This window comes from Patagioenas fasciata, chromosome 17 (assembly GCF_037038585.1).
Source record: "Patagioenas fasciata isolate bPatFas1 chromosome 17, bPatFas1.hap1, whole genome shotgun sequence".
Taxonomy (NCBI): domain Eukaryota; kingdom Metazoa; phylum Chordata; class Aves; order Columbiformes; family Columbidae; genus Patagioenas; species Patagioenas fasciata.
In genome coordinates, this window is record NC_092536.1 from 7255632 (window position 1) to 7281734 (window position 26103).

General features: G+C 43.8%; 1 protein-coding gene across 14 annotated transcripts in view; it reads left to right on the forward strand.

Moving 5' to 3' along the window:
• Positions 1-26103, forward strand: part of ARVCF (ARVCF delta catenin family member) — a 241239-nt gene that overhangs the window by 95277 nt on the left and 119859 nt on the right. Inside the window, exon 1 of one of the 14 annotated variants that reach the window (XM_065851819.2) lies at positions 882-1231. The exons of the other annotated variants lie outside the window; for them this stretch is intronic. Coding sequence (XP_065707891.1) covers positions 1211-1231 — 21 coding nt within the window. The 5' untranslated portion in view covers positions 882-1210. Of the gene's footprint in view, positions 1-881; positions 1232-26103 lie in introns of those variants that run through there. 14 annotated transcript variants of the gene reach the window in all.

Sequence of the window (26103 nt, forward strand, 5' to 3'; positions counted from 1 at the left end):
GTAATACAGACCCTTTCTGCCATTTCTTGGAAAAGGCAGAAAGAGGGATTAGATTCTAGAATAATAAGTATGGGAGGCTCTTATCCTTCCCAGGGATTTCAGGGGCTTTGCAGCCTGTGCGAAGACTGAATGTTAAAAGCTGGGTACTTCCAGTTTACTAACAACAAATGGATGTGAAAAACATGTCCCAGTTTTTGTTGCAAGAGTCTCTTGAATGCCAGGTATAGCACATCTGGCATTCATTCTGGTAATGAGTGATTTATCAAGACAATGTTTTAATGAATGTGGGACAGGTTTGTGGGCAGGTGAATGGTTTTAAAAAATGAGGCCAGGTGTACTTTGAGCTCTAAGCCTCGCTGCATCTGTGTGAAATAGAAAAGGGAGGAGACACTGATGGAAGATCATCTTTCTCTGGCGTTGGTGCATTAGGGTCGGCATTAATCTGGAAGTGAAGTGCACTAAGTAAGCAAACTGGAGCGTTTTCTTTCTTGCGCTTTCGCGTTAGACCCCCCCCTGCCATTCAGGCGGCAACTGCGCTCTCCGTGCAGCCGGTGTCCGAGGGGCTCTCAGCCTCGGCAGCCAGCGGGGCAGCGTTTCCACAGACGCTGCTACCGAGTGACATTTTCCCTCTTTGTCTTTATCATCCAGCGGGAGAGATCCAGCCGGGCGGGGCAGCGTGGGAACCCCGGGGGGCTCCGGGGCTCAGTGCCCTACAGCGCCGGGCCGAGGGGAGACGCTTCTCCGTCTGCGGCGCCTCCGCCCGCTCCCGCCGCCCCCCCAGCAGCCGCCTGCGCTTCCCAGCGAGCGGCCGGAGCCGCCGGGCGCTCCCGCTCCCCCGGCGCGCCGGGCGTGGCCGCGCCCCAGCCCGCTCCGGTTGCGGCTGCCCGTCAGTTCCGCCCCCCGGGACCGAGCCTCCCGGGAGCGGCGGCGAGAAGAGCCATGTGAGAGCGGCGCGTCCCGGCTGGGAGCCGCCGCGGGGTGTTTTCTGCCCTCGGAGCGGCGTTGGCTGGTGGTCTCGTTTCTTTGGATGGGCTGCGTCCGCGGGGAGGCTGCGGAGCGGCGAGGTTGCTGGTGGGGTTACAAAAGGAGTGGGCTTCGCGGGGGAAAGAGGCTCCGGAGGCGGTCGGAGCAGAAGGCTGGGTCCGCAGAGGGTTTGCAGGAGGCTGGAGGGGTTCTCTGCTAGGGACTGCGAAGCTGGCACCTTGCATCAATGCCTGCGGAACTCAAACAGGTTAGTGTGAAACTTGTGTCCTTCCCTCCGGGCTCGGGCAGTTCTGTGCGGCCGCATGTGCGGTGGTCCTGGGTGTGTGGGGAGGAGAAGGCTGTCAGGGGTGGAAGGGCTTGTTTACTTGTGTTTCATTTTTTAGCAGAGAACTAAGAGTAAAAGCTGAGCTGCTCTTTCTAACAGAGCATTCCAGAGAGATTTTGCTTTTGTCTCTGTTTTGTTAACTGGTGAAACACCCAAAAAAAGCAAGCTATTGTTTTATTTGACCTTCTTATCCTGCTCAATAAATCTAGGGAGCTCTTTGACATGAACAGCTAGAAATAGTGCTTTTTAAAAAGAAAGCTTTGCTATTGTCCTTTTGTTAAATGTTTGCTTTTCCCATACACTGTTCAATTGCTTTCTCTTTGATTTAGTTGTTGAACGTACCAGGGAAAGAACTTCAGTTTTTCACTCTAATGTTATCTTAAACAAAAAGCCTTCTTGGTTGTCATCTTAATAATTTCAATGGGTTTACAGCTCTCTGCAAAAATATTTCAAGTATTATTCTTTACCTTGGAGTGTCATTGGGCATTGCAGAGTAAAGCAGTTGTGTGCTAGATTTAAATAAATAGATATCATGTTAGACCCCTGTAATTTATAGGTGCTTACCTTGTTAACCTCCTTCATCTTCCTTGTAAGCCTCAGGAAACCCTATACATTCAGGTGGTGGCAGGGTAGAGCTGCTCCTCAAACCAGGGTGAGGTGTTGTCTTCTTCAGCCCTCCTTTTTCTTCTCTGCATTTTTAATTTAAAATAGAGTACTTTGGCATAAGAAAATGCAATGGTAATACATCACTGATAATACATCTGTGAATTTGCTTCGGTTCAGTGCACTGGAATTGTTAGAGGTGCTTCAGTTTGGTTTAATCCTGCTGTGTTCAGCTTGTCCATCTCCATAACAGAAGGCTGAATCATTTCTTGATGCAAATAGGATGTTGGTTGTCTTGAGGAAAGTCCCTTTCAGCTGGCCCTGGAGTGAGCATTTAATTGTCTGGAGAGGGTCCCCATTGTCACTGCTCTGCCTGCTGGCCGACACCCAGTCCTGGTGGTGTTTGGGGTGCTTGTTTGTCACCATGCCTGTGGACGACTTAGGGAGGAACTGGATTCCGTTTGTGGATGTGGTCCTATTCGTACTGCCTGACCTGAAGTTGCTGTACTTGTTAAATTATGTGCAATGGGTTGTTGATTTTTAAATAAATAGATCTAATTAGTAGCTCTTTGGGACTTTTTTTTCAATACATGAAGAAAAAATCTGGAGGTAAGGAGCAGAATGCTAATTGAAAAAAGAGGTGTGTTTAATGTCTCTTGACCTGTGCAGTTGAGCTGTGTTCTTGTCTTCTGGGCTTTGTGTTTTGATAGGAGGAAAAGCTTGAGGGAGGGTGAAAGCCTATAATCACTTCAGGTCGTCGGTTTCAGTTAACTTGTAAATTCTTCTTCCAAATCAAAACAAAAAAAATCACATGGTTTTAATTTTTATGCCACCTGTCGTAGTTGAGGTCCAGGCAGAGATGTTGTTTTTTTTTTCTGATGGAGCAAATGTTCTTGATTCTTTCTGAGGTCTTTTTGCAGTATAACTGATCAGGCTGATAACCACAACAGTGATTAGAGAATGCTTTGCTTAATGAAAGGCGGTAGTTTTAAACCATGGCTTGTCAGAGAAATTTATTGTGCAGTTACAGGGCCTTTGGAAAGCAATCTTTTAGTTTTAACGATCACAGTTAAGTAAAACTAAGCTACATGGATAAATGACTTCAAGGTGAATGGCAAGTGTATACAACCCATACAGACAAAAATGGGAGAGATACGAGAAGAGAGTTCTGCCACATGAACTAAACACCTAATGTATTTAGAGACTCTTCATGTTAAAATCTGAGTAAAGACAGTCATGAAATCGTAACTAAAAAGAACCAAGAATAACCTCTAACTATGCTTTTTGACTTCTGCTGGGAATAGTCACAGTTTGGGGCCACAAAAGCAGCGTTGTACCTGGGAGCGCTGGTAGAAAAACAGATGCAGGACACACTTTCCTTGTGGCTGCGAGCACACAGGGCAGGTGTCACCTTATTGGTGTCACCCTCGGCCATTCCCCTTGTGCTGATGGGCAACGGCGACTGCTGAAGGTTGTGCTGAGTACCTACAGTCTGACATTCAGCAAGGGCCTGAATGTAAGTGCAGAGTTCATGAAATTCAGAAGGATCTTGAAGCGTGGAACTGTTAAAATATGTTTGGTTATTCTATGACGTACAGCTTTGATCTGGAGCTGAAGCCTTAAGTGCTAGCTTGCCTCAGGGCCATGGAGTTGTGAAGGAGAAAGGAGTCACTTAAAGTGGCTTTTGGCAAAAACTCTTCAGTTCTGTTATTTCTGCTTCAGAAAATACTTTACTACCATTCAGGCACTGAACTCTGTAAGGCTGCTCTTCCTCGGTGCTGTGTCCCTGGAACGTTTCGCTAGGGGATGATACTAATGTGAGAGAGTGTGGAGTTCTAGGTCTGGCAAGATGAAAAAGTGGTTAATGCATTAATGATATACCTGATGTGATTCCATACTGGTGATGGAGATCTTGTGGAAGAAATGTTCATGGAGATGCAGCGTGCAAAAAATCATCATTTCCAAACAGTTGGGCAAGTCATGCTAGAAAAAATAAGTGAGAAGGGAGATTGATTTTTAGCATGGATCTCTAGATGGATTCACAGATGATGGGCTGCCCCATGTGGGTATAGGCCTGGAACAGCTCTAATGTGCCCTACAACCCTGGAGTGAAGAGATACAGCAGTCTACATCGTCGACTCCAAAGTAAAGCCTTTGCCAGCCATTGTGACCTCTGCAGCAGCGTTGGGCAAAGGGAATCTGTTCCAGGCTGAAGTTGCTGAGATGTTGAACTGTAAACTGGAGCACCTTAGTGGAGGCACCTGTTGCATTCTGCTCGCTCTGCCACAGGGGCAGGAATCCCCTGGGAAGGGGGGATGTCGTAACTCTTTAGGGAGTAACTGGCTAACTATGGTGTGTAACTTTGGAATTCAGGTGTGGGGACGTACATGGCGGGGGCCCTCACCGTGACCAGGATGCTCAGTGCTGCAGCGGGATGCACTGTGTAGGTTATGGCAGTGCAGGTGCTCTGCTGCTGAAAAAGGCTTTGCAAGAGCTGTATTATTCTAGAAGTGCTTTAGTGTGTGTTGGGATATGAGGGATTGTAAAGTCCAGTTTGTGTGCATGCAGCTTTGTAAGAGCAATAGACATACTGAGGAAGACATTCCAGTGATCCGCTTCCCCAGGCTGGTGCTTAACCACCTGTCCCAAAGGTCGCGAGGTGAGCTGCTGTATGGGGACAATACAGCTGGCTGCATTTTTTTGCTTAAGTTACACTGCAGTTACTAAAAATAAAAGCGTTTTTGCCTTCTTTTTTAAAAATTATGTACATCAAGGTCTTTCATAATGTAGAAATTCTAATTATGGAGGACAAAACAGGGTGGGGAAAAAGCATGTTAAACAGTCACATTTGGAACTGTGCAGACTGGACGTTTCTAACATGACTGTTCGCAAACATTTACTTTCAAACATCCTTCTCTGGGTTCATTCACCTCTGTTACTAAATTAAGGCTTTGATACTGACTTCAATAGGAGTAGGGTTAGGGCCACTGGGAGAAAATGGTTGTGTCTCTATATTTGGGTGTTAAATAATAAGGCATTTGTCTGATTGTGAGGATTTTAGCATGTTCCCAGTTTGTCTTTACCTGTTCCTGCATCTGTTCCCCAGTTGCTCTTAGTTAATTTGGCCTGTGATAGCAAAATTGTGCAACTTCTGAAAAGCTTCTTTTTCATTTGATACAGGCCATAAAGGTGTAGGGAACATACCATAACATACTTCACTCACTGCTTCTTCCACCCGAGAACTTCTGAAACGCATGTGCTAGTCTAAGGAGGTGTTACTGCCTCCCGTCGCCCCACAAGATACCGCTCTGAAACACAGAATTAATACTCCTAAGATAATGTAGGTTTAATTAAGGAAACTACAATTTTGGACTCCACCGCTGCCTGTTCACCTTTCTGGGCACATTTGTGTGTAGGGTTGTGTGAGACGGGAGCTTCAGCTTCTCTGGGTTAACAGGCTTAGATCCTTTGCTGCTGCTGGCTGTTGATTTCCCAAATTATGCAACAGGTTGCCCTCTTGGTTATGCGAACACACGTTTTCAGGGCTGTTCTGTGGACAAGAGCAGTGAATCGATCCAGGGAGAGAAGTAAGTGGCTCTGTATGAAGTAGGCCAGAGGGAGGAAGAAAAGGATAAGGAATGAACAGGTGTGTGTAGGTTCTCATGGAACTGCTTTTGCTGGTGAAGCAGCATCCAGACCATACAGGGGTTTTGTAACTCAAATGACGTGGCCTGGGAACTCTGTATACGTTCGGTTTGTTCAGATCTTCCTGAGAACAGAGGGGAGCATTGATAAGACCCTGTTCTTCGTGGTTTTGAAAACTACTGTTGTTTCAGTAGCATCCTCTATGTGACTGATGTTGTCCAGCAAAGCTCAGCTGTGCCCAGCGATTACAGAAGAAGTTAAGGTTGCGTATGAGGCTGGATAGTGGATGAGAACTGTCTTCTCTTTAACTCTGCCTTCCAAGGTATTTTGGTTAATAGGAGTCTACTTCATTATTTCATGTTAGCCATCTCTATTTTTCATAGAATTGCACAGGCTTGTTTATGCTACAGGAGATAAGGAAATTAATTGCAGTAGTTTTAACAGTAGTAAGGTTGGGATAGCAGATGTGATGTTTAGTTTATGTTCTAAGGTTTTGTTCCTAGTTGGAAATGGAATGTAGGATTTAGTAGGTTTTCTTTTGTTTCTCCTTTTAAGGATGAGGGGGATGTGATGATTCCTCCCGGTGTTCCAACCACAGTATGAACAGCAAGAGGAGAGGCTTAAGGGCGAATGGAGTCCCTGAAATCCTGAGACTAGAGAGAGAGTATATTTCAAATTCTTGGATAAAAGTAAAACCGAAACTCAGACTTTGATAGTTATAAGTGTCAGTGTCCTTTGTGTCTCACGTGTTCCATTAGGCTGCAGCCAGCGTGCCTGAGCGGTGAGCAACTACCTGAGAGAACCTTGGTGAGCACAGGGGCTAAAATCTCCCTTTCTCTGAGGAGTTATCTTTTGTATCTACGAATGGGTGGCAAGTTCTCTTCTGTCTCGTTAAGGGGTGGTGATTCCACAGTGCTCCCTGTATGCTGCAGTAATGTGAAAATTCATTACTTCCTCCGGTGTTCTCTGCCTCTTTGAGTCAAGCCCACACCTGCTTACAGCAGGAAATTGAAATGCCTGAGTTTTCCCTTTTGGCTCATCCCACACATCTATCCTTAGCATCGCAATGCTTCTTTTTGGTATTCAAAAAATAGAGTGAGAACTGTTCCAAGTAAACCTGGAGAATTGTTGAGCTTGGGAATTTCTGCCTCTGTAAGCTAAATCATTTGGCATCACTCGAAACTTCTATTTTTAGTAAAACTTCCACAGCAAGGGTATTGTAATGTTCAGAGAAAGAGAGATTCCTGAAAGCCTGAAATGAAACCAGAACATGAGGACTTATTTTTATACTGTAGAGAATGTATTTTTATGTGTGTGTATTTATATCTGTGCAAAAAAAAACATATACGGAGGAGATGATTTAATGTAAGTAGCATTGCTCTGGAGCTGTGTGTAGTGTAACACTGATCCTGGAACATTAAGAAGACTTTTCAATGCAGAAATTGGTAATTCATTAAGGAGTTGATGAAAGGTGTGCAGCCCAATTTGTTTATGGGTGGTAGAGCCCTGAGATGGAAACAGTTCCTGTGTGGTTTGAATTGTAAACTCTTTCAAATTATTTTAGCAAGTTTTGCATCTCGAGCTCTTTGCATCCCTCTCTTTTGATGATATGATTCTCAGGGGAGTTTGGTGTTGCGGGAATAAAGGCCCTTTTGCCTTCCAGCCGTGGCAGCGTGTGCCCTTAGCTCGTTGGTTTTGTGACACATTTAACAAAGACTTAATCTCAATAGCCTGTATTAAACTCTGTCTCACTCAAATTTGGAAAGCTCTCATCTCTGCATCAATTCTGGTATAAACACCAGGTTATGTTGAATTCCAAGGAGCTGTGGAAAAAGATTTGATAAGGAAACCAGTAAATAGGGCTATATCTTGTACTTAGTACTGAATTATAGTAATGCAAAGCAAGTTATTTTGTTTTGAATGGACAAAATGACTTATTTATGAAACAGATTATGCAGGTGGCTGCATTTCTCTATGAAGAACTTTCCGAATCTTTATCATTCGTTGATTAACAAACCAGACCCTAATTCTAGGGATTGAAATGGTGGCTAGAAGCTCTTCCATGGTACTCGTCTCATACTGGTGTGAATTCCATAGGAATTCTCTGATTCCGGGTCAGGTCACGCTGACATTCTCCCAGGTACATTGTTTAGTCCCAGTCACCTCACTGACTTCTGTTACTGTTTTGTCCTTCTTAAACATTCCTTCTAATGGTAGCAAGGATGACCAGAGTAATTCTCCCGTTGTTCACACATGTTAAATTAGGAGGAGTGTATTACCATTTAAACTTAATTCAGCAGGTGCTTTATGCTACTGGCCTCAATGACATTGATTATCAGCTCATCTGTAAATCCAGCAATATGTTTTGGGAGACCAGTGTTGCCCAGCTGGGCTTTCTTGGTGATCTCTCTGCCATTTTAAGCCTCTGATGAATCCTAAGTATGGTTTTCACTAGCTTCAGAGTGCAGCTCTTCATAGATCATTTTTTATGATGCTCTAATGAGAGAACACTTATAAATAATCTTCTCCTGGGTTGTAAAAGATATCAACTTAAATGCCAGATGCTATGAATGTATAGTGACTTCGTAAATGGTAGATTTTATTTATAAAGTGCGTGTAGATGCTGCTTACTATTGTAAAATGTAACTCTCACAGCTTTCACAGCTTCTGGCCTTGACATGTACCCTTGAACTCCTGGATTGCTGGCAGACTTCCTTAAGAGTAATGGATGATAGTAAGAGTTGCCTTTAATGAAAAGGCAAGAGTTATTTCTGTGTTGGTAACTTCAAAAGCTATTTCTTTTCATTACTTCCCCTACGTGCTGCTTGGCTTGTGCATTATTGTACCTTATTTTTTTGTGTTGAATTGGTAATACTTTGAAATTAGCTGCAGAAGAAATTCTTTACCATTTAGTTATTTTCATTTTTTTGCCTCTAGATCTTGTAAATGCAGTTGTGTCTTAATATTTGTGGAGAAGTGGTGTTTGTATCATATGAGCATTTTTGAATGCTCATGGGAGAGGTGACTGGACTTCACGGGTGACGTTTTTCCCTCTGGGTGTTCACACTTGTTGCTTCTTTGGGTGAAGAAAGCGAGGGGGTGGAAGGCTCTCCTAAAGCAGCTCTTGCCAACCCTGTTCCTGACCAGCTGTGACCCTTTCCCCGTGCTGGGACATTGGGATGACAGTAATTAAACATTCCCCACGCCTAAGAATTCAAGACACGCGTAGTGCCTTGGTTTACGCGTGCGTTGAAATCTCCATTGCCGTGATAAGGGCTTCAAAAGCACTTTGCGTAGTTTATACATAGTTACAGGTGATCCTTGTGGTTTGCAGATCAGAGGGGAAACAGAAGCTGTGGGAGCTTGGCCCTGGGAGCAGATGCCAACCAGCATCGGTGGTCGGGTGGAGATAAGCGTGGTGTTTTCTGGGTGAAATTTCAACGAATCAGTTATGTCGAGAGCCTGTCGTTGCCTTCTAGCACTGGCAGGCAAGTTAGTAGATATTTAATAAAATGTATTGAACTTGAAGTCTGCTAGTTATGGCACTGATTCACTTCTGCAGGGAGATTGTGTCCCAGCAATGAGAGTGTCAGAATCTTATGGCACAGCTTCTTTCTTCCCCCTTGCTCCCGACTCGGGGTTTTAATAATCTTGTACTTTCTGGTTCTTCTTTTCTCCTCTTTACCCAAAAAGAATGAACTACGATATGTTCACAAGAGTTTTAAAAAATTACATTTCTCATATTAGCATATGTAAAACGTATATAAATGCATGCTAGACGAGGAACATTTCACATTTGTCTCTAGCAATTCCGTCTCGTCTGGGTCATTCTTTCTCCTTCTCCTATGACATGTTGTTTTATTACCTGAGGTTAGAATGCATCTTGGTCACGGTGACACATTTATCTTGTATTTTATGATGCGATCTTATCACATCCCATTTCTTTTCTCTTTCGTATTCAGCTTTTCATCTGTCAGTGACAGTCATGACACCAGCTCATGGCACAGCAATAGCAGGGCTATGTATTAGTGCATACCGTTGGCAATTTTTAAGGGTAATACTTTACTTATAATGTACAATACTCTTTTGAGCAGGTTATTTCTGGAGGGAAGAGCCATTTGTAATTACATCAAAAACATCAGCCATCAATCATTTTAGATGTAGGAGATAGCAAAAAAAGGCTTCTGTGGGTACTGTTCAGTAAATATGAAGCAAACAGAAGGTGACATTGCACCCTTCTCTCCTGGCTGCAACAGTGCAAGGAGATGCAAAAAAAGTGGTGATTCATTATTTGTGTAATAGTGACAGACAGACCTTTGTATTTGCAGTTGTGGCTTCTGTATTTTGACATACAAAAATAAGTATTTTCCATCAACTCTATGAGAAGGTGAAGTGAGAGGGAGAATGTTCAGTTCAATTGTTGAAAAGATTATGGCCGTTTTTAATATATATGATTTTAAAATGCATTCTTTCCCACCATTTCTTCAAGGGCCAAATTTTCAAAGAGAAAACTGATGCTATTTAGATAACCCAAAAATGAGGGACCGAGTTTCAAACCTTTCAAACTGGTATACACCAACTCCAAATATGATTAGAGGTCAACTGAAGAGTGATCCATCCACCCACTGAACAATTTTGGAAATCTGGCTGCTGGTGTTGGTGTGTAAATAGGAACGGAAGCACCTGTCTGCAAGTTGCTTTAAATCTACTGTGACACACTGTTAATCCAATAAGTTTTTCTGCTTCTTGGTTTTTGAGACTGCAGTCAAAACCATCTTTGCATCTCATTTACATGGGATCAGTTTATTTTTCTTTTTCTTTCCTTTACAAAGCTGACACTCTAAAATTCCAGCTTGCCAACGCAAACTTTTCAATACTCAAACGTCATTTTCTTCCTCTGCTGCCTTTACAAAGAACAAATATTGTGTAACGCGCATCCCAAGCTTGGCTGGATTCCAGAGACTTTCCAGAGAAAGAGACACTGGGAAACGAAGCATCTGCCGTGTACAGCGAGATAGTGAAGGAAGAGTCATGTCCACAGCAGCTGAAGTGCTGTGTGCTTGTATAAATATACTGGAAACGTGTGGGTGTGTTTCAGGAATTGTTGCTCTTCGAATTTTCTTGTGTTCAAAGAAACTTGGCGGAGCTGCGTTGTGTGGATGCTGATCAGCAGCTGGGGCCACAAAAATATTTATGAGAACTGTTGAGTTCTTCCCTCATTTTCTTATCCCTTTTTCCTGTATTTAAAATTCCCTTAAGTGTTTTGGTTTTTTTATTCTAAAAAATCCCCAGCTTTCTTTTAAAGGGACAGGCAGAATTAGCTTTCTCCTGGGTGTAAATTATAGATAACTGCTTCTTAAAGATGCCTTTAGAATTTAACATAATGATGGAAACACACCATTTAAACGATGTTGGTTTTGAATGTTTCTTGTGGATTACAAAGATGATATTTTTGGGTGTCTAATGAATTGGGAAAAGGTATTTTTCCTCCCTCTTAAAGTTCAACTCCATGTTCTCCTGAGGAAAAATGTCAGGATGGCTTTGGGCATGTCGCTCAAGTAGAAATAGTGTTGTGGTTCTGCTTGATTGTGTTTCACGTGGTGGTGGTGGGAATGCAGAGCTGGCTTCCCATAGGATCGTGTGGGCATCCCGAGCCAACACGGCTGTGAACTTTCTGTAAAGTGTGGCCTGAAATTCTAGATTGGGTTCTGATAGCACCCGTGGTAGTCTAGAGCTGGTCTTCCTTTCTGGCAGAAGTCGTGTCTTGTTAATTTTGGTGAAAGGGCTGTCACAGTCTGGACTTTGGGCTTCAGGCAGGTACGGGTCTCTATAAAATGTCTTTGGAATTAGGAGAGAGTTGAAGGGAAGGGAAGACTCTCATGAGCTGATCAATTGCACTGGAAATGAAAGAGTTAAGGATGGAACTCTGATTGCACAGCTGAAATCTCCATTTGAACTTGTGGTCTCTCAAGAGAAAATGCCATTCAGCACCGCTGCACAGAGTTATTTCATTCTTAATTTTAATTGACATGTCCCAGAATGCAACCTTCTCTCACGGATCCGTACAGCACGGGGATGTTTGTGAGCCGGTGTGTCTCCATGTGGGCGACTCCTGTGTTTTAAATTCAGGTCATCATTAATTTCCCCATTGGTACCAGCATCCTTTCTGCCTGCGTTTGTTCGCTCAGTGCCTTTATGAAATCTGACTGCATCTTTCCCTCAAGAAGATACCGGTTGCCTCCTGGGATTTCAGCTTAACGAGCTGTCCCTGCTCCTTCCCCTACCCCCTTGTCCCTCTCTTTCCATCCTGCTCCCCTGCCATGGGTACCTGCTGGAAGGTGGAAGTGCTGCTTTCGTGGAAGTGTTGGCCTCTTGCCTTGGTGACAGGGGTACCCTGGGCAGCTTCTGAAACAGAGAAGTAAATCTTTTATTTGTGGTTGTAAAAATGGTGTCGGTGTTTGAGCTTTAATAGCGGCGTAAGGAAACCTCAAGCAAAAAACCACTTGGTCGGTGTAACATAATTTTTTCATTCCTTTTCTGGGGTTGATTCAAAGCCAGTTATTTATATACCCAGCAATAGTGGCACAACTGTGTAGGTCCATCCTGTAGTAGTTGTGGGGAGTAAAGATACCTGCCTAGAATATTTAATATTTTATATCTCCAGTGTTGATTGAATTTTTCCAAATAACCCGTATGATTGTCCAGTATTGGAATTATCCCAGAACTTAATTAACTTCTTATAGTTTTTGTCTCTGGGCATGAGTTTAAAGAAACACTTTGCAAACTTTGCAGAGCCTAAGCGCACACAGTAGTCACAAACGTAGTGGAAAACTTGTTCTTCAGAATATCAGCTTGTGTTTTAATTTGTTTTTAATCTATAGGGAAGCAGATAAGGACAACTGCAGGCAAGTCTGCTCACCAGGAAACACTGAACATTTCACTGCAGTGTAGACTTTGACCACTACCCTATTTTATAATGGATAGGATTAGTGTTATGGGTCTAAATGCCTTGAAAATATACATTTCCAGAGTAGAACTGGTTTCTAGTTATATTTTTATATTTTTTGTTATTTATCTTCTTTGTCCTCATAGCTGTTCTGACTGATATGGTATTTTGCTGGCATACAAGGTATAGTAGCTATGATTCTGGAGAACAGAGCTGTCATTATCTCATGGATTATTGCATAAGACCAGCACCATCACAGAAACCGTGTAGTGCTTGGATGGTGATGACTTACTGTGTCTGAACAAGAATGTTTCAGTTTACAAAGGGTCAGTTTCAGTCTTAAAGACACTAATTGAAGTCCTCTCACTTTTTTAGACAATACCCACTGTTCACCTTTGGCAGAAAAATCCATCAGTGGTAATGTAGGTAGACTAAGTGGGGAAAAAGGACACAATATGGTGCATTCTTAAGTGTTTCTTATTTCCACCCAAGCATAAATGGGATGTGTTGTGTTTGTGGAAGTGGGTTTGTATTGTTACTACTTTATCAAAGTAGAAGTGAGCTGGCGAAGGGTGTGATCCAGAAGAAGAGAAACTAATTTTAGGTCCCTTACCTGGTTGTCTTCTTTTGATATTTTACTTCCTTTTGGGAAAAATAAAAACTATTTGAATTTTAAGGAGGTGAATTTAAAATACTGTAATATAGTGGTTTTATACAGCTGGCTGATGGCCTTAGCTGGGGTGGGGGCTGTATCAGTGATTAACGCTCAGAGTTGTTTGGTCTTGTCCTGCAGGACGCGGCTCACGGGAGCTGCAGACTGGAGGTAGGTGCGAGAGCTTTGTTCTCAGCACGATCCTTCCTCTTGCGGATGTTCCCTCAAAAACCTAACGGTTGCAGAATCTGTCAGTGTGTACATGTGTCTCTTTCTAAACTAGAATGCATAATATTACAAATGCACTTTACAGGGGCTGCACTGTCTCAGTGTTTGTTTTTTCTTTCTTCAGCTAATTTTTATTTCGAGCCTCCTTCACAGATACCCATACACTCAAAGTCTGGAGGGAGAAAAGTTGTTTGTGTGCAGCCTATTGTTGAGTCAGGGTGCGTGTTATGAATGGTCACATGCTTTGCTTAAATATTTTATAAGATCAGTGTATAGTACGCTAACCCTGCCTTCTTTCTGTTGTCTGATTGTGCGTTTCCACTTATACCTCATTAGTAATCTAGACAGACTGAAGTGTGTAAGCTTTTAACAGATACCTGATTTCAGACACGCTTTGTTCTGGAAGTTCCCTTTGTTGTACTCAAATGACAGAGCTTGGAAGTATAAGAAACTTCTTTATTTTTCCCTTTGTATTCTGAGTGTACAATGCTGCAGTAGTCTTGTATCCGTACCAAAGGGTGTCTCCTGTCCCCTCGTGCCTCCAGCATGAAGCCAAAGCCAGGCAGGTTCGAGCCAGCGGGATAAAACCTGAAGGCAGGTGTTGGCCGGTGCTTCAGCATGAGTCCCATTACGGCTGGGTGAGCAGTACGGCCCGGGACAGGAAAGCTCTGCAGGGCGGGCAGGGCACAGTGCTGCGTGTTTACAGCATGTGGCCACAGAACTGGACTCCAACACTTAACAACAGCAAACCAATCCTGAAGAAAGGTGATGAGAAACCAGATAGGGGAACTGAGCTTTGGTTGCTCTTGCAGTTTGAGCAGGGCAGGGTCCAGCAGTGACCCCACACAGAACTGGGTTCTCTGCCATATGGGGGAGCTTTGTTCCCTTTGCACAGGGATGGAGAAGTGGCCCTGGTGCCTGTCACCTCCCTGGAAAGACAGCGGTTTCTGTTCCACCAAGTGGTTTTAATATAACTGCTGTTCTTAGTAAAAGCAATTTGACAGGTACTGAACAACTTTCTTGCTTTGTTCCTAGGAGTTCAAGCACTGCCCCTTCCAGGATCAGGCGGCAGAGTAGGAGAATAAAGGAATGCCAAGAAAAAATACAGAGCTATTGGAATTACTTTTCCTGGCTCTGGGTGGAGAAAGGCAGATGCGCTTTCTTCTTCCTGCTCCTGAGTGCAGCAGTGTGCGGTTGCAACTGCTCCTCTGGTACTGCTGGCCTGACACGGGGGGAAGTGCTTGATCTCTGCAGAGTCTGCCTTCAGCTTTCTCCTGGAGTTTCCCATCAGGTGTTAGAGACCTTTACAGGAGCTTTGTCACTAGATGTGGCAGAACTACGTCTGGACCATCTGCAGGCTTGGTAGACATCAAGACTCCTTGAGTACAGGTCCACAGTGGCTGAAGTTGTGAACCATAGTGGTTATCCCTGGGGTTTTTTGAGTTTCATTCTTGTTTGGGCCAATGAAAAGCTGCTTCTCATTATTATGTTAGGGTCATTACCCTGAGGACAAGTGAAAGCAGCTTATTGTTCAGGTCCAAGCTCCGGGGTTTCACTGTCCAGAGACATTGGTTTCTGCTTTTCACCCATCCAGGCAGCAACATCGGCTTTTGATTCTTTGCTTAGTCAAAGTTAGCTCTTTTAGGAGCATCATTATCTCTGAAGGCAATTTAATTTACAGGAAACCTATTCAGCTTCTTGCAGTGTGTGCATCAAGAAAATTTGAGTAGATAATTAATCTGAGGAACTGGAAATTAATTGGGAGGGAAATTGTTGCTTTAAAGATGTGCTGAATAATCACCATTTTTACTATATTTAGCTGTCTATTGAAGTAATATAAGATGTAGAGAAGATAAACATCTGTAGCCTGGTACTACTTCTTTCTGAGCAACAATGCAGCACAAACAGCCAAATATTTCTTCCTTTACCTCACTGGGCTTGTATAAGTGCAGAAAGCCAGCTGTCAGCCATCCAGAAGGTTTGGGAGCTACTGGGTGCCTGACTTGTTGTAATCTGCTTTTGAAAAATTCAGCTTCCTTTATAGTTTTCCAGAACTGGAAGTCATCCACCTGAGTACATAAGTACTTCATGGTGCTGGGGCCTGGAGGTTCTGCTGTTCCTCAGACTCAGTGGCGATGTCCCAGGGATGACCATGGCAATGGTGCGACCCTCCAGGAGAGTCGGCTGGACCTCCTGCGGGGTCGTCTTTGGAAAGCAAATGAATCGGCAGCAGTGACAAGGCATCTCGGGGCTCCCTCTGAAGGGGCGAAATAGAATGATGAAGCGTATGAAGAAGCGTTTCCTCAGTTTTGTTCTGGACTTTGCAATAGATGCCCAGTGGTAAGCACCACCATTTGGTATGCTTTGAAATCACCGCTGGGTGGAAAAGGGTATGTTGGAAGCATGCTCGGGATCTTGGAATGCTGTTTAGGGAGTTTTGAGGAATGGGATGTTTTGAGGAAGGTCCTTTTGCTTGATTTTGCCCAAAAGGCCTTGTAGGTGGCTTAAACGCTACAAACTGTCTGACTAGATCCAGGCTCTGTGTTGTCTTTGGGTTGTTTTGCTTAGGGAGCCGTTGAGTTGCTACCACAGTAAGAGCAGGAGGGTGTTGGCACAGCAAGTTATTTTTGTTGGTGCTGAGTTAAACTATCAGCCATCAGGTGATAATGGTGTCACTTTTGAATTCAGTCTTTCCTTATTAAAGAGGTTTAATTGAAAAGTGATGAATGTAGATCATGTGCAATGTATGAGCTGCATTCTTGTGTCTGACAATAGCAAGGATCAGTTTAGCGAGAAGCACATTGCACCATACTGTGGCTGCTGATTTAGAATCTAATCAAGGACTTCTTTTCTTGTGAAGCGGCTGTGATTGTCCACATAGAATAATATGGGGAGATGTGTCAATACCATGGAGACTGCCTGTTAGAAATTATAGGGGATTCATTCTAGAAAACAATGATGTAAAGGTTAAGCAAGCACAGAAGTGTGACAGAGCAGGTGTTTGTTATAGTATTAAGAATTTATTGCAGTTGTGAAGAACATGCCTCTCTAATCACGTGATGCCAACTCTGGGTTAAGGTGGCTGATTCAAGGGGGTTGATTTGCAGGACGAGAACCTCAGAAATGTGTTCTCTGAATGTCGGGTCACATAGGCAGGGAGTGGAGTGCATGTATAATGATGATTGAAGAGCTGGATTTCAAGGAGCTGTTCACAGGAGAGATTGTGGAGTGTACATTTGCGTGCTTTGGCTTCTTAAAGCAGTCTTGCAAGCGGGATCCCGGTAGCCTGACGGTGTGCAGAGACAGCTTTGCTCGGCCACCTGCTGCTGCTGGGGAGTGTGGGGATGAGGCACAACGAGTGGCTTTAAGGACATCTCCACTTTCCTGGGCAACTGCTGAAGAGAACTTTGAAAGATCCTTTAGCTGTTTCACCCAAGGGAATGAATTCTGGAGGGATTGTCAACACTTTGAGATAAAGGTAAGTGTGTTACAGTTCCTGGATGCTGTGCTCTACCATGAAGAAATAAGGGAATGTAAGTTTGGGGTTATCTGAGGGAAAACATCAGTACTTCTGGCGTTTGAGAAATTTAACTTTCAGACTGTACCTGAGGGTATATAGGGCGAATAGAAATATACTTTAAACAGTGTGGAACAGGTATTCAAGTGATTTTCTTGTTTTAATCTGTATCACTTCTGATTATGACATACCAACTTAATTATTTGGACAGACATGTTGTGAATTGAGTAGATATCTGGAAGACAAACTGTTCTGAAATGTTCCGGTCTTATTTTTATATCTGTGGTTGCCTGTCTGAACAAAAGGAAATTCATGGTCTTTTGTGTCACAGTAAGAAGACAGTGCTGACTGAAGTCTGTTTATTTAGCCCCAAGTAAAGATGACAATTACTATGCATGCGTTTATAGCTGCTGCAGATTTGAATGTGGGGGAGGCAGTTCAGAAAGGCTTTGAGGTTTTCTTTTTTCTTGGTGACTTCCTTTAAGGTTGGGAGTGTCCAGAGAGGAACTGGAATGCAGATTTATGATTTCAGAAACAGTGGGGTGTATTTTTGTAGCTAAAATGGAACAACAGAATCAGCACATGGTTGAGGTTGGAAGGGACCTCTGGAGATTGTCTGGTCCAACCCACCTGCGCAAGCAGGGCCACCTAGAGCCTGTTGCCCAGGACCATGTCCAGATGGCTTTTCAGCATCTCTCAGGATGGAGATCCTGCAGCCTCCCTGGGCATCCTGTGCCAGCACTCGGTCACCCTCACAGTGAAAAAGCGTTTGCTGATGTTCAGGCAGAACCTCCCGCGTTTCAGTCTGTGCCCATTGCTCGTGTCCTGTTGCTGGGCACCGCTAGAAGAGTTTGGTTCAGTCATCCCTGCACCCTTCCTTATGGTATTTCTTTACCTCCCCCTGGCCCTCTTATTCTCCAGACTGGCTCACATGTGGTGTTCACCAGCACCAGAAATCCAAGGTTCTTTCCAGCAGGATTGCCCCACATGTGTTGGTGCCGGGGGCTGTTCACCCCCCGGGTGGGGGACTTTGCATTTCCCGTTGTTGAACTGGACTTGTTGAAGTTAAAACACTTTGGCACATCTTTAGATACTGGTTTTAGACAATAACCTTTGGTCTGAAACATTGGAAAACAATGCTGTGAGCATGCCAAAATAAAAAAAGAAGAAAGATAGATGTGCACACCTTAAGCTCAGGTGATGCAGTTCAAGCCAATCGGCTGGTTCAGAAGGATGCATGTTTATTGCCTGCAGCTGGGAGCAAGCAGAATACTGATCTTGGTAGTGTTGCGTTTGTTTCCAGATCCCCTCTGCTCCAGTGACCAGCTCGAAGGAGAAGGGTTGCAAGGCAAGTCCGCTTCACCTTTTAGGAGATGTTCTAGTTCACTACTGCCTGTTGTCTTTTCATGTGAACTGCTTATGGTTTCCATTTGAATGTTGTTTGTTCAGGGAAATCTGATGTAAATAAATCGATTGCAAAATGTGGTTAGGTTTTTGTTCCGCAATTCTCTTGATACAGTTGTGAGGATCTTGCAGAGAAACCGCAAACAACCTTACTTTTAGCACATCCACTCTGAGAATCGCAAAAAGGCCTTAATTTCTGCACTTTGGAACTTCTTCAGTTAAAGGAGCAGAGTTTTGAACACTGTGTGTAGAAAGAAATGTGGATGGGTGGGGCTCGAGTCGCTGAACTGAGAACCCTAGAACCATAGGTGGGTGTTCTGTGCTGGTTGGGAAGCCTGAGGGGCTTCTTAATTAGTAGAAAGGAATAAGCACCCCCGGGGCTAATTAATCTCTGCGTTGTGAGGCTCTGAGCACCTGGCCCTGGCTGGAAAGGCCGTACCTGCCTGTGCAGCCCCATGGGGCAAAACAGCCCCGGTGGTGCTGCTTTTTTTCTTCCCTGCGTGCTATGAATGGGGAGAGAACGTGGCTAATTCAGGGCCATGGGAAACCTCAATAACTGTTTGTAGGTGTGTGGAAAAGCAGCAAGGTAGGAAGACTAAATTACTAAATTGGAAAAACTGCAGGAGATATATTTTAATTATAATTTCTTGTAGGAAGTTGAAATTTCTCTCTAGTCCAGCAGAATAAGAAGCAGGGGCAAGGTGTGAAATGTAGACTTCCCTCTTATATTTCACTTCCTTTCATCTAGATGGCAAATAAAATAAAACTGCATACTCAATAAGGTTTGTGCTTCACTCTTGATCAGGAAGTTTAATCATTGAGTGGCTTCTCTTCTGTGAAACTGGATGTCATCAATATCTTAAAGTCTAAAGTGGAATATTTTTTTCCCTGGAATATGGATAACCAGTATGTGCCCATTTCAGGATTCCCTCCCAAATTAATACTGAATGTTTTACATGCTCTTTTAGAGAAAGATAAAAAGAATTTTAAATCTGGATTGACTTCTACCAAAGCAGACTGGAAAACAGAACTGTGAGGTGTAGTTGGAAGCAAAGATGGAAAATTCAAGCTAAGTCCTACTTTTATTTTTAGTGACAGTAAGAATTAAGAGGAGATTAGTCTTGAGTTTTTAGCTCTGAAGTAGCCTTACTGACATTAAGAGTTTGATTTAAATCCATGACAGCAATGATTTAAGGCCAAATGCTGGGGTTTTTGTTCTTGTACAGTGACAGTGTATCCTCATTGTAGCATAACCCATTGCATCATACCTGCCTGGTAGGAGACCTGTTGGGCTTTTGGAGTGAGCAAAGGATGGTTGTTGTTTTAACCAGGAGGTTCTGAAGTCGTGTTTTCCGTTGCCCCTTTTGTGGTGTGAGCATCGGTGATGTTGAGCCTGTTTTGTCCCCCCAGGCTGTTCAGGTCCCGTCTCCTCGGTTGGGGTTTGGTGGGTTCTTGCAGCGCTGGGGCTTCAGCCGCGGGGTCAGTGCGAGTTCGGGCTGGAAACCCTGAGCCCTGTGCGAATGATCAATCTTCCTTTCTCTTCAGAAATGTTTCAGTCAAATTAACTAAAGCTGAAATTGGATCAGAATCGCTGTAAGCGCACAGGGGCAAGATGCAGCTCTCTTGTCATTAGTACTTCTTCGTTGAGAGATTACTGAGGAAGAGCGTAGCAGCAGGAACTTGTGAAATAACCTGGAATTGTGGTAATGGTAAAATAGAAGAGTTCAGTAATAGCAGGAAAATGGAAGACATCTCTTAGGCTGCAGTGGGGGCCCTGTCTGTGCTGCCTATGTAACTTAAGCACTAGAAATAGTTGATTTTTTTTCCTTTGGCTCCCTCTTCCAAGGTCCTGCTCTGTGCTCTTTCCAGAACAGGCGTTTGCTGTGAGCCGTGGGAACTGTGAGAGTGAGCAATGATTTGTGGAGCACTGGAGAGAAGGCTGAGCATATTTGTGTACCGTTATTTTGCCATACATGGTCTATATATTGGGTGCAAATTTTGTGTGTGGTTGCGAAGCCCCTCTGAGTTACCTACTTCTGCATCTTCATGCAGTGCGTTTTATTGAAGATGAGGCCTCAGTTAATGGTGGTGTCTGATCTAGCACAGTTGGGTGTGGGAGATGAAGACAAGAGGCAGTTGTACCAGAAGGACATAAATTAAGTTCTTTGCAACTACTTTTATCCAGTAAAAGGCAGTTGGAGTGACAGAAGAGCCCTGAAGACAGGTTTAAAAAGCTTTTGTGAGTAAGAGAGATGAATTGATTGCGCTATGTTTAGAAAAGCTTCACTGTTTTGGTACAGAAGGTGATAGGTTTAGTTACAACTATTGCAAACTTCCAAACTTGCCTATTGCCAAACAGAATGCAGTGCTGGAGGGGCATTTTTGCAGAGGGAGTTGTTGTGTAGTAATTTCAGGACAAACATTTGGTGGTGCAGCAGTGTGGCTGAGTACACGCCAGCTTTTAATTGAGGTATGTGGATCCTGCTGATGTTTCCAGAGGCGTTTGGAATGGCTGCAAACCAGTTGGCCAAGTGTAGGAGGATCATTGCTGGGGAAATGCTCCCTGGGCAATTTCCAGATCTTAAGGGAACAGAAAGGGTTATTTTTTTGTCTTCCTTTAAATGTGATAGATGCCAATCAAGTGCATAAATGCAAGACTTTTTGCTTGTTCCTGGAATTGATGTGAGATTTCCGTTCCTGTGGGTTTGAATCATTCCGAGTCCACGTGTCTCCTCTGCCATGAAGAGGATATCGCGTGATGTCGATGTAGCGGTGAGGTACCTTAGCTGCACCGTGGCCTTTGGAATGTGGTCCCTGGCACTGTTACCACTTGGATTAATGTTGTGTTGTGTGGTGAGTTATTTTTTTTCCATTTGGAAGGTCTACAAAAAACATTTAGAACCTTCTGTGCCATAAGACTCCCTGGTTTTATTTATTTTTCTAAAGGAGGAGTCTGAAAAAAGACTCCTATGCTGTCGGATTTGCTCTCCCTCTCTCCACCTTCTATATTGCACGGCTTGTTTTTATTAGATTGAAAAAATGTGTAGAAAAGTCCACAGATACTTAATGGCACAGAGCTCCTCTCACTGCCCGTAATCAGCACAAGCTCTGAGAGCCCATCGTCTGGCTGAAGAAGGCTTTGGTCCTGGCTTTTGTTTTGGGGAACCCTGGTCTGGTGCATTACAGAAAAGTTTCTCAGTAGAGCTGCGGGGAAATAATTTGGCAACCTGTGTGTTTGTTGACTACCTCTATGAGAAGAGAACAGCACGAAAAAGTTGCTCCCTGAAGTCTGGGATAAATGAAACAAAAGTTGTGCTTTCTTTCCTTGCGAGTGACATGATTTTCAGGACTTCTATTGTGAAAAATCTGAGAATGATACAAGTACAAAGTCTGCTGATTTGAATCCTAGATAACATTCTAGAATTCTCAGATAACATGAAGTAGCGATATAAAGAGAAAAGGTACATTTGGGGATCCTGTAATAATCCATTCAGGGATCTGGCCCAGGAGTGGTGTGTCCCCTGTTCACCCCCTGTTCTGGTATCTCTGGGGGCTCAGGGTATTTGCTTCTGCTTGAATCTCTTCAGCTGGGCATATTCCTCACAGAGCACAGAGGAAAGGGAGCTGTAGGAGTTTCTTGTTCTTTCTTTATGATGATTGTTTTCTCTCCCTTCCCCTGTAGGAAGGCAAGTGGACAGTCCTTGGACAGGTTAAATGTCTCAGAACGTTTCGACAGAGTAAATAAAACCTGCCCCTTATGGGCTCAGGTGAGAGCAGGTGACGTGTGTGCGGCTCCAGGGCTGCAGATTGGAGCTTCAGCTGTGTGTGTGTTGCCAGCAACAGCAATGCTTCCAGATGTTTATCCCTGTTTGTTCACTAGGTGGTAAGAGACATGGCAAGTGAAACATATGTAGGAAACACTGCCCGTCAAGCACAGCTGTAAGGAATTTTTGCATGTACATTGGGCTGAAGTCTGACCTGTTTCTGCTGAATAGTAAAAAAGGTGCATGTGAGAAACGTGTAGATAAATGTGTGATGTTTGTGTGCAGCAAGGTCTCCTACCTGCTTCTGCCAGATCTCTCTCCCTGACACTAAAATAAAAAAGATAATTAAGTCCCCTGCCAGTCCTCTCTCTGCCGTCAGACTTGCTTCATTCCCCTCAGGATCTTCCTCTGTCTTTTGGCATAAGAAGGCTCCATGATTTGTCACTGGGGAAAGGGGAATCTTGTTTACTGCTACTTAGTACATTGGTAATCGTCAGAAAGGCTGGAGACTTAGTGGGAGGGAGGGCAGGGGGACACTGAGGAGTTGGAGTTAGGCTGGCCTGAGGAGGGGGTGTCACAGTCCCTCCCCAGCAGGTTGCACACTGTCTTGCGTGAAACTCTTTGAGAGCAGACCTTGTGTGTAAGCTGCTGACTTATCACCTAAATGTTGGTGAAAACTTGGGAGATGACCCTTAGGAATGGTTCCTGGATAGTGTTTTAAAGTAGCTTGTTGGAGATGGCATCGGATTGCTGTCTTGGCTGCTGTTTGAAAGATCTCCTTTGAAAACCTGCGCGCTTCTGTCCTCTCCCGTTGTTCTGGTTTATTTGGTAGCGTGCGTACATCAGAGTGCCAATGTACGCAGCTTTGTGAGCGCAATCAATGTAGCTGTGTTACGTCGCCTGGCTGCTTGGAGCCCTTGGCTACCTGAAAAGTGCAGTTTGAAGCAGAAGCGCGAGTGCTGTAGACACCATGGGGACACCAGCTCACTCTGCAGTAGATCTTGACGATTTCTCTGTGGATGTCAAGGAGCTTTAGCAGGTGACCTCCACTGCCAGGTGGTGTGGGACACCTTCCCCTGGAGCAGTTACTGCCCTTGTCGGGCTCTCTGATGGTCTCACCTGCTGTTGCTGACCGGCAGGAGAAAACATGTGTCGAGGTTTGATTGCGGGCTGACAATAAAACCATGGCAGATGTATTGTTAACCCCCTCTTCCTTCCCTTCCCCCCTTCACTCTAAGGACAGGCGATTGAGAGGGAAAGGAGGACAGAGAGAAGAGAGTTGGAAAAATTAAAAATGTTTTACTAATGCTACTGATAGAGAAAATAATACAAAATATACTAAACCCATCTTGAAATCCCGGCAACTGCTCCGGCAGATGAAGGGCTGGCACCCGAAGTCCCGGACTGGACTCTGGAGCTGACTGGAACTGCGTTCAGTCTGTCACTAAGCCTCAGTTTGCAGGGGCGACTTGCAAGGTCCTCTCCTAATGTCGGCCATGAGGAAGAAGGGACGAGATCCTCGTGATCTCCCACTTTTATATGAAGTATGACGTGAATGGGATGGAGTACTTCAGTTGGTCAGGTTTTGGTCACCTGTTTCTCATTGCCCCTCTTGCGAGATGTACATCCATCCTTTCTTGTCAGTGACCTCGCATTCCATGGCTGTGTCTACCAAAACGTGTATCTGGCTCTTCAGGAAAATGCAGCTAATATGAAAGCTTTAGATGACAGGCAAATTCACTAAAAGAGAAACTTGTTTTTAACAAAACCAGGACAACGTGACCGCCCATGACTTGTTGAGGGAACTGGTCTGTTGAGAGGGTCTTGATGGAGAGGTCCCTCATCTTGAACAGATTATTGTGTTTATGCTCTCGGTCACAACAAACCCCTTAGCAGCCCCATGTGAAAGCAGATCAACTGCTGGGGCTGCATGGTTTGATGAGCACAAGACATCTTTATGGGGCTGTCTCAAGGCTGGAGGTGGAGCGATGTGTTTCTGGAAGTCCAAGAAAAGTATTTGAAGATAAACTCATAATCTTCTTAAGTTGCATTAAACTGACTGATGGGTGCATCTCAAGCTTGCATAGCTCTTCTCTATGTACCTGGTGTTCCAAAATGTAAAGAGAAAAAGAATATGTGCAAGTTTAGACAGCATTTGGTTCTGAACTGTTCACTGTTAAATTTGGGCCAAGTCCTATCAGCTTTCCTGCTCAGTGCTGACATGAGAGTGGCCGCACCACCAAGGGGACTCATTACCTGTAAGTCTCTTCTAAATGTTGATTTGGCAACTGGAAGGTTACTCTTAAGAGGGGGAGGAGAGAGAAATACCAAATGCTCTCAGCTTGTTGCAAACAGAAGGCATTATTTAGTTTTTATAAGCCCCTTGTCAGTCTGTTATGTAGTTTGTCAGAATTTTTGTTTGCTTATGTAAAAAAAAAAGCAAACATAACCAGAAAAGAAAGTGGCTTTAGTAAATAATTTTCTCCCCGTAATGATATTCTATATTACTTCAAAGATGTGCCCTCAATAATGAATTTTGGGTCTGTATAATGAACTTCATTGATTGTTTGAAATGGATTGGTTAGGGTGCTGTTCTCTGGGTAATGGCATGTCGGCTTAATACATATTCTAATGCTCTTGGCTAGGGCTGAATGGAAGTTACTCGAGTGAGAATTTCCCCATGACACTGGAGCCTGAAAATTGGCATTGTGCAATATGCGTGGTTACAATGAAGTAGCTTTACTGGAATACAACAAAAAGACTATGTTCTTAGTTTCAAAAAGAAAAAAAAAAAGAGGCAGATTTGATTGTTTTACATAGGTGATTCAGAAACTTGATTTTTTTACTTAAAGGCGATTAAAATATCCTTTTGAAATCATTGCAATGAGTAATTCTTCCTCTGCATTGTAGTTATCACAATGAGCATGCACAAACTAAGCCCGCATATTTGAAATTCCTGCATCAGTGCTATTTCTGCAGTAATGAGAAAGCCGGGATTTGCTGGAATGGGCAGGCTTCATCTGGACAAAAGAGAAATGCCTACCGAAGAAAAAGCTAGGAAGAACTTTTAATAAGATCAAGACCCAGGAAGAAACAGCGAAAAGATATCTGGAAAAGAATCTTGTCCATTTTGTAATAAAACCCATGGAGGATATAGCAGTAAGAAGCAAATCAGGTTCCCAAGACAATGCAGCAGTTGGAATAGAGCGTTTTGGTTCAAGACAGAAAATGAAAGAAATGGGAGGGAAATCCAGTGAGCAGAAGCCTGACGGAAACACCTCCTCTCTGCCTCAGAGACTTCGCATAAATGGATAGGACCCATTTCTGTTAAATTCTTTAACTTTTAAACGTGTTTTTATTTCCTCTCGCCTTCTGTCTCTCTCCCCCAGAGGTGGCCCAAGTGTTTTAGAAACAACACAGTCAACTGGAGCTCATTGAATAATTCAGCTGTTGCCTGAAGTGATAGTAAAAAGAGGACGACCCATTTAATAAATCAACCAGAGCTAAAAGCTCTGCGGTTTGTGAAAATGTTCATCTTCTCTCCCTTTGAACTACCGGAATCTCTGTTCTGAAACACATTTTTCCCCCTCGCAGTTGGATTTTCCCTGCTCTGGAAAGGTGCCCAAACTACCCGCAAGTTATTCTTGTGAGTTGTTTCTGTTAAATGGACCATTTTCAGAGAATACTGGGGGTGTTGCTTCAGTGACATGGGACATTGTGAGCTGTTTTCTCCATCCCCATGGTGTTCTGGGCTCGCTGTCCTCTCTGCTGGTCACTTTTGGTGTGCCCTGCTGAGACCTGCTCTTGTCAAACCAAAACTGCCCCAAAACTGCCAGTGTCACCTCTGGGGCTCCTTGGCCATTTGTAACCCAAGCAATAAAGGTGTTTTGGGGGCTGCTGAAGTAGCCTTCTCAAGCAATGAGAAGTTGACCTGTCCTTTTCATAAATGCTTTAACTTTTCTTTAAATAAATAAGAATTCTCTAAGTGCTATTTATTTCGTATTTGTGCATTGTGCCTCTGTTATCTAAACAGAT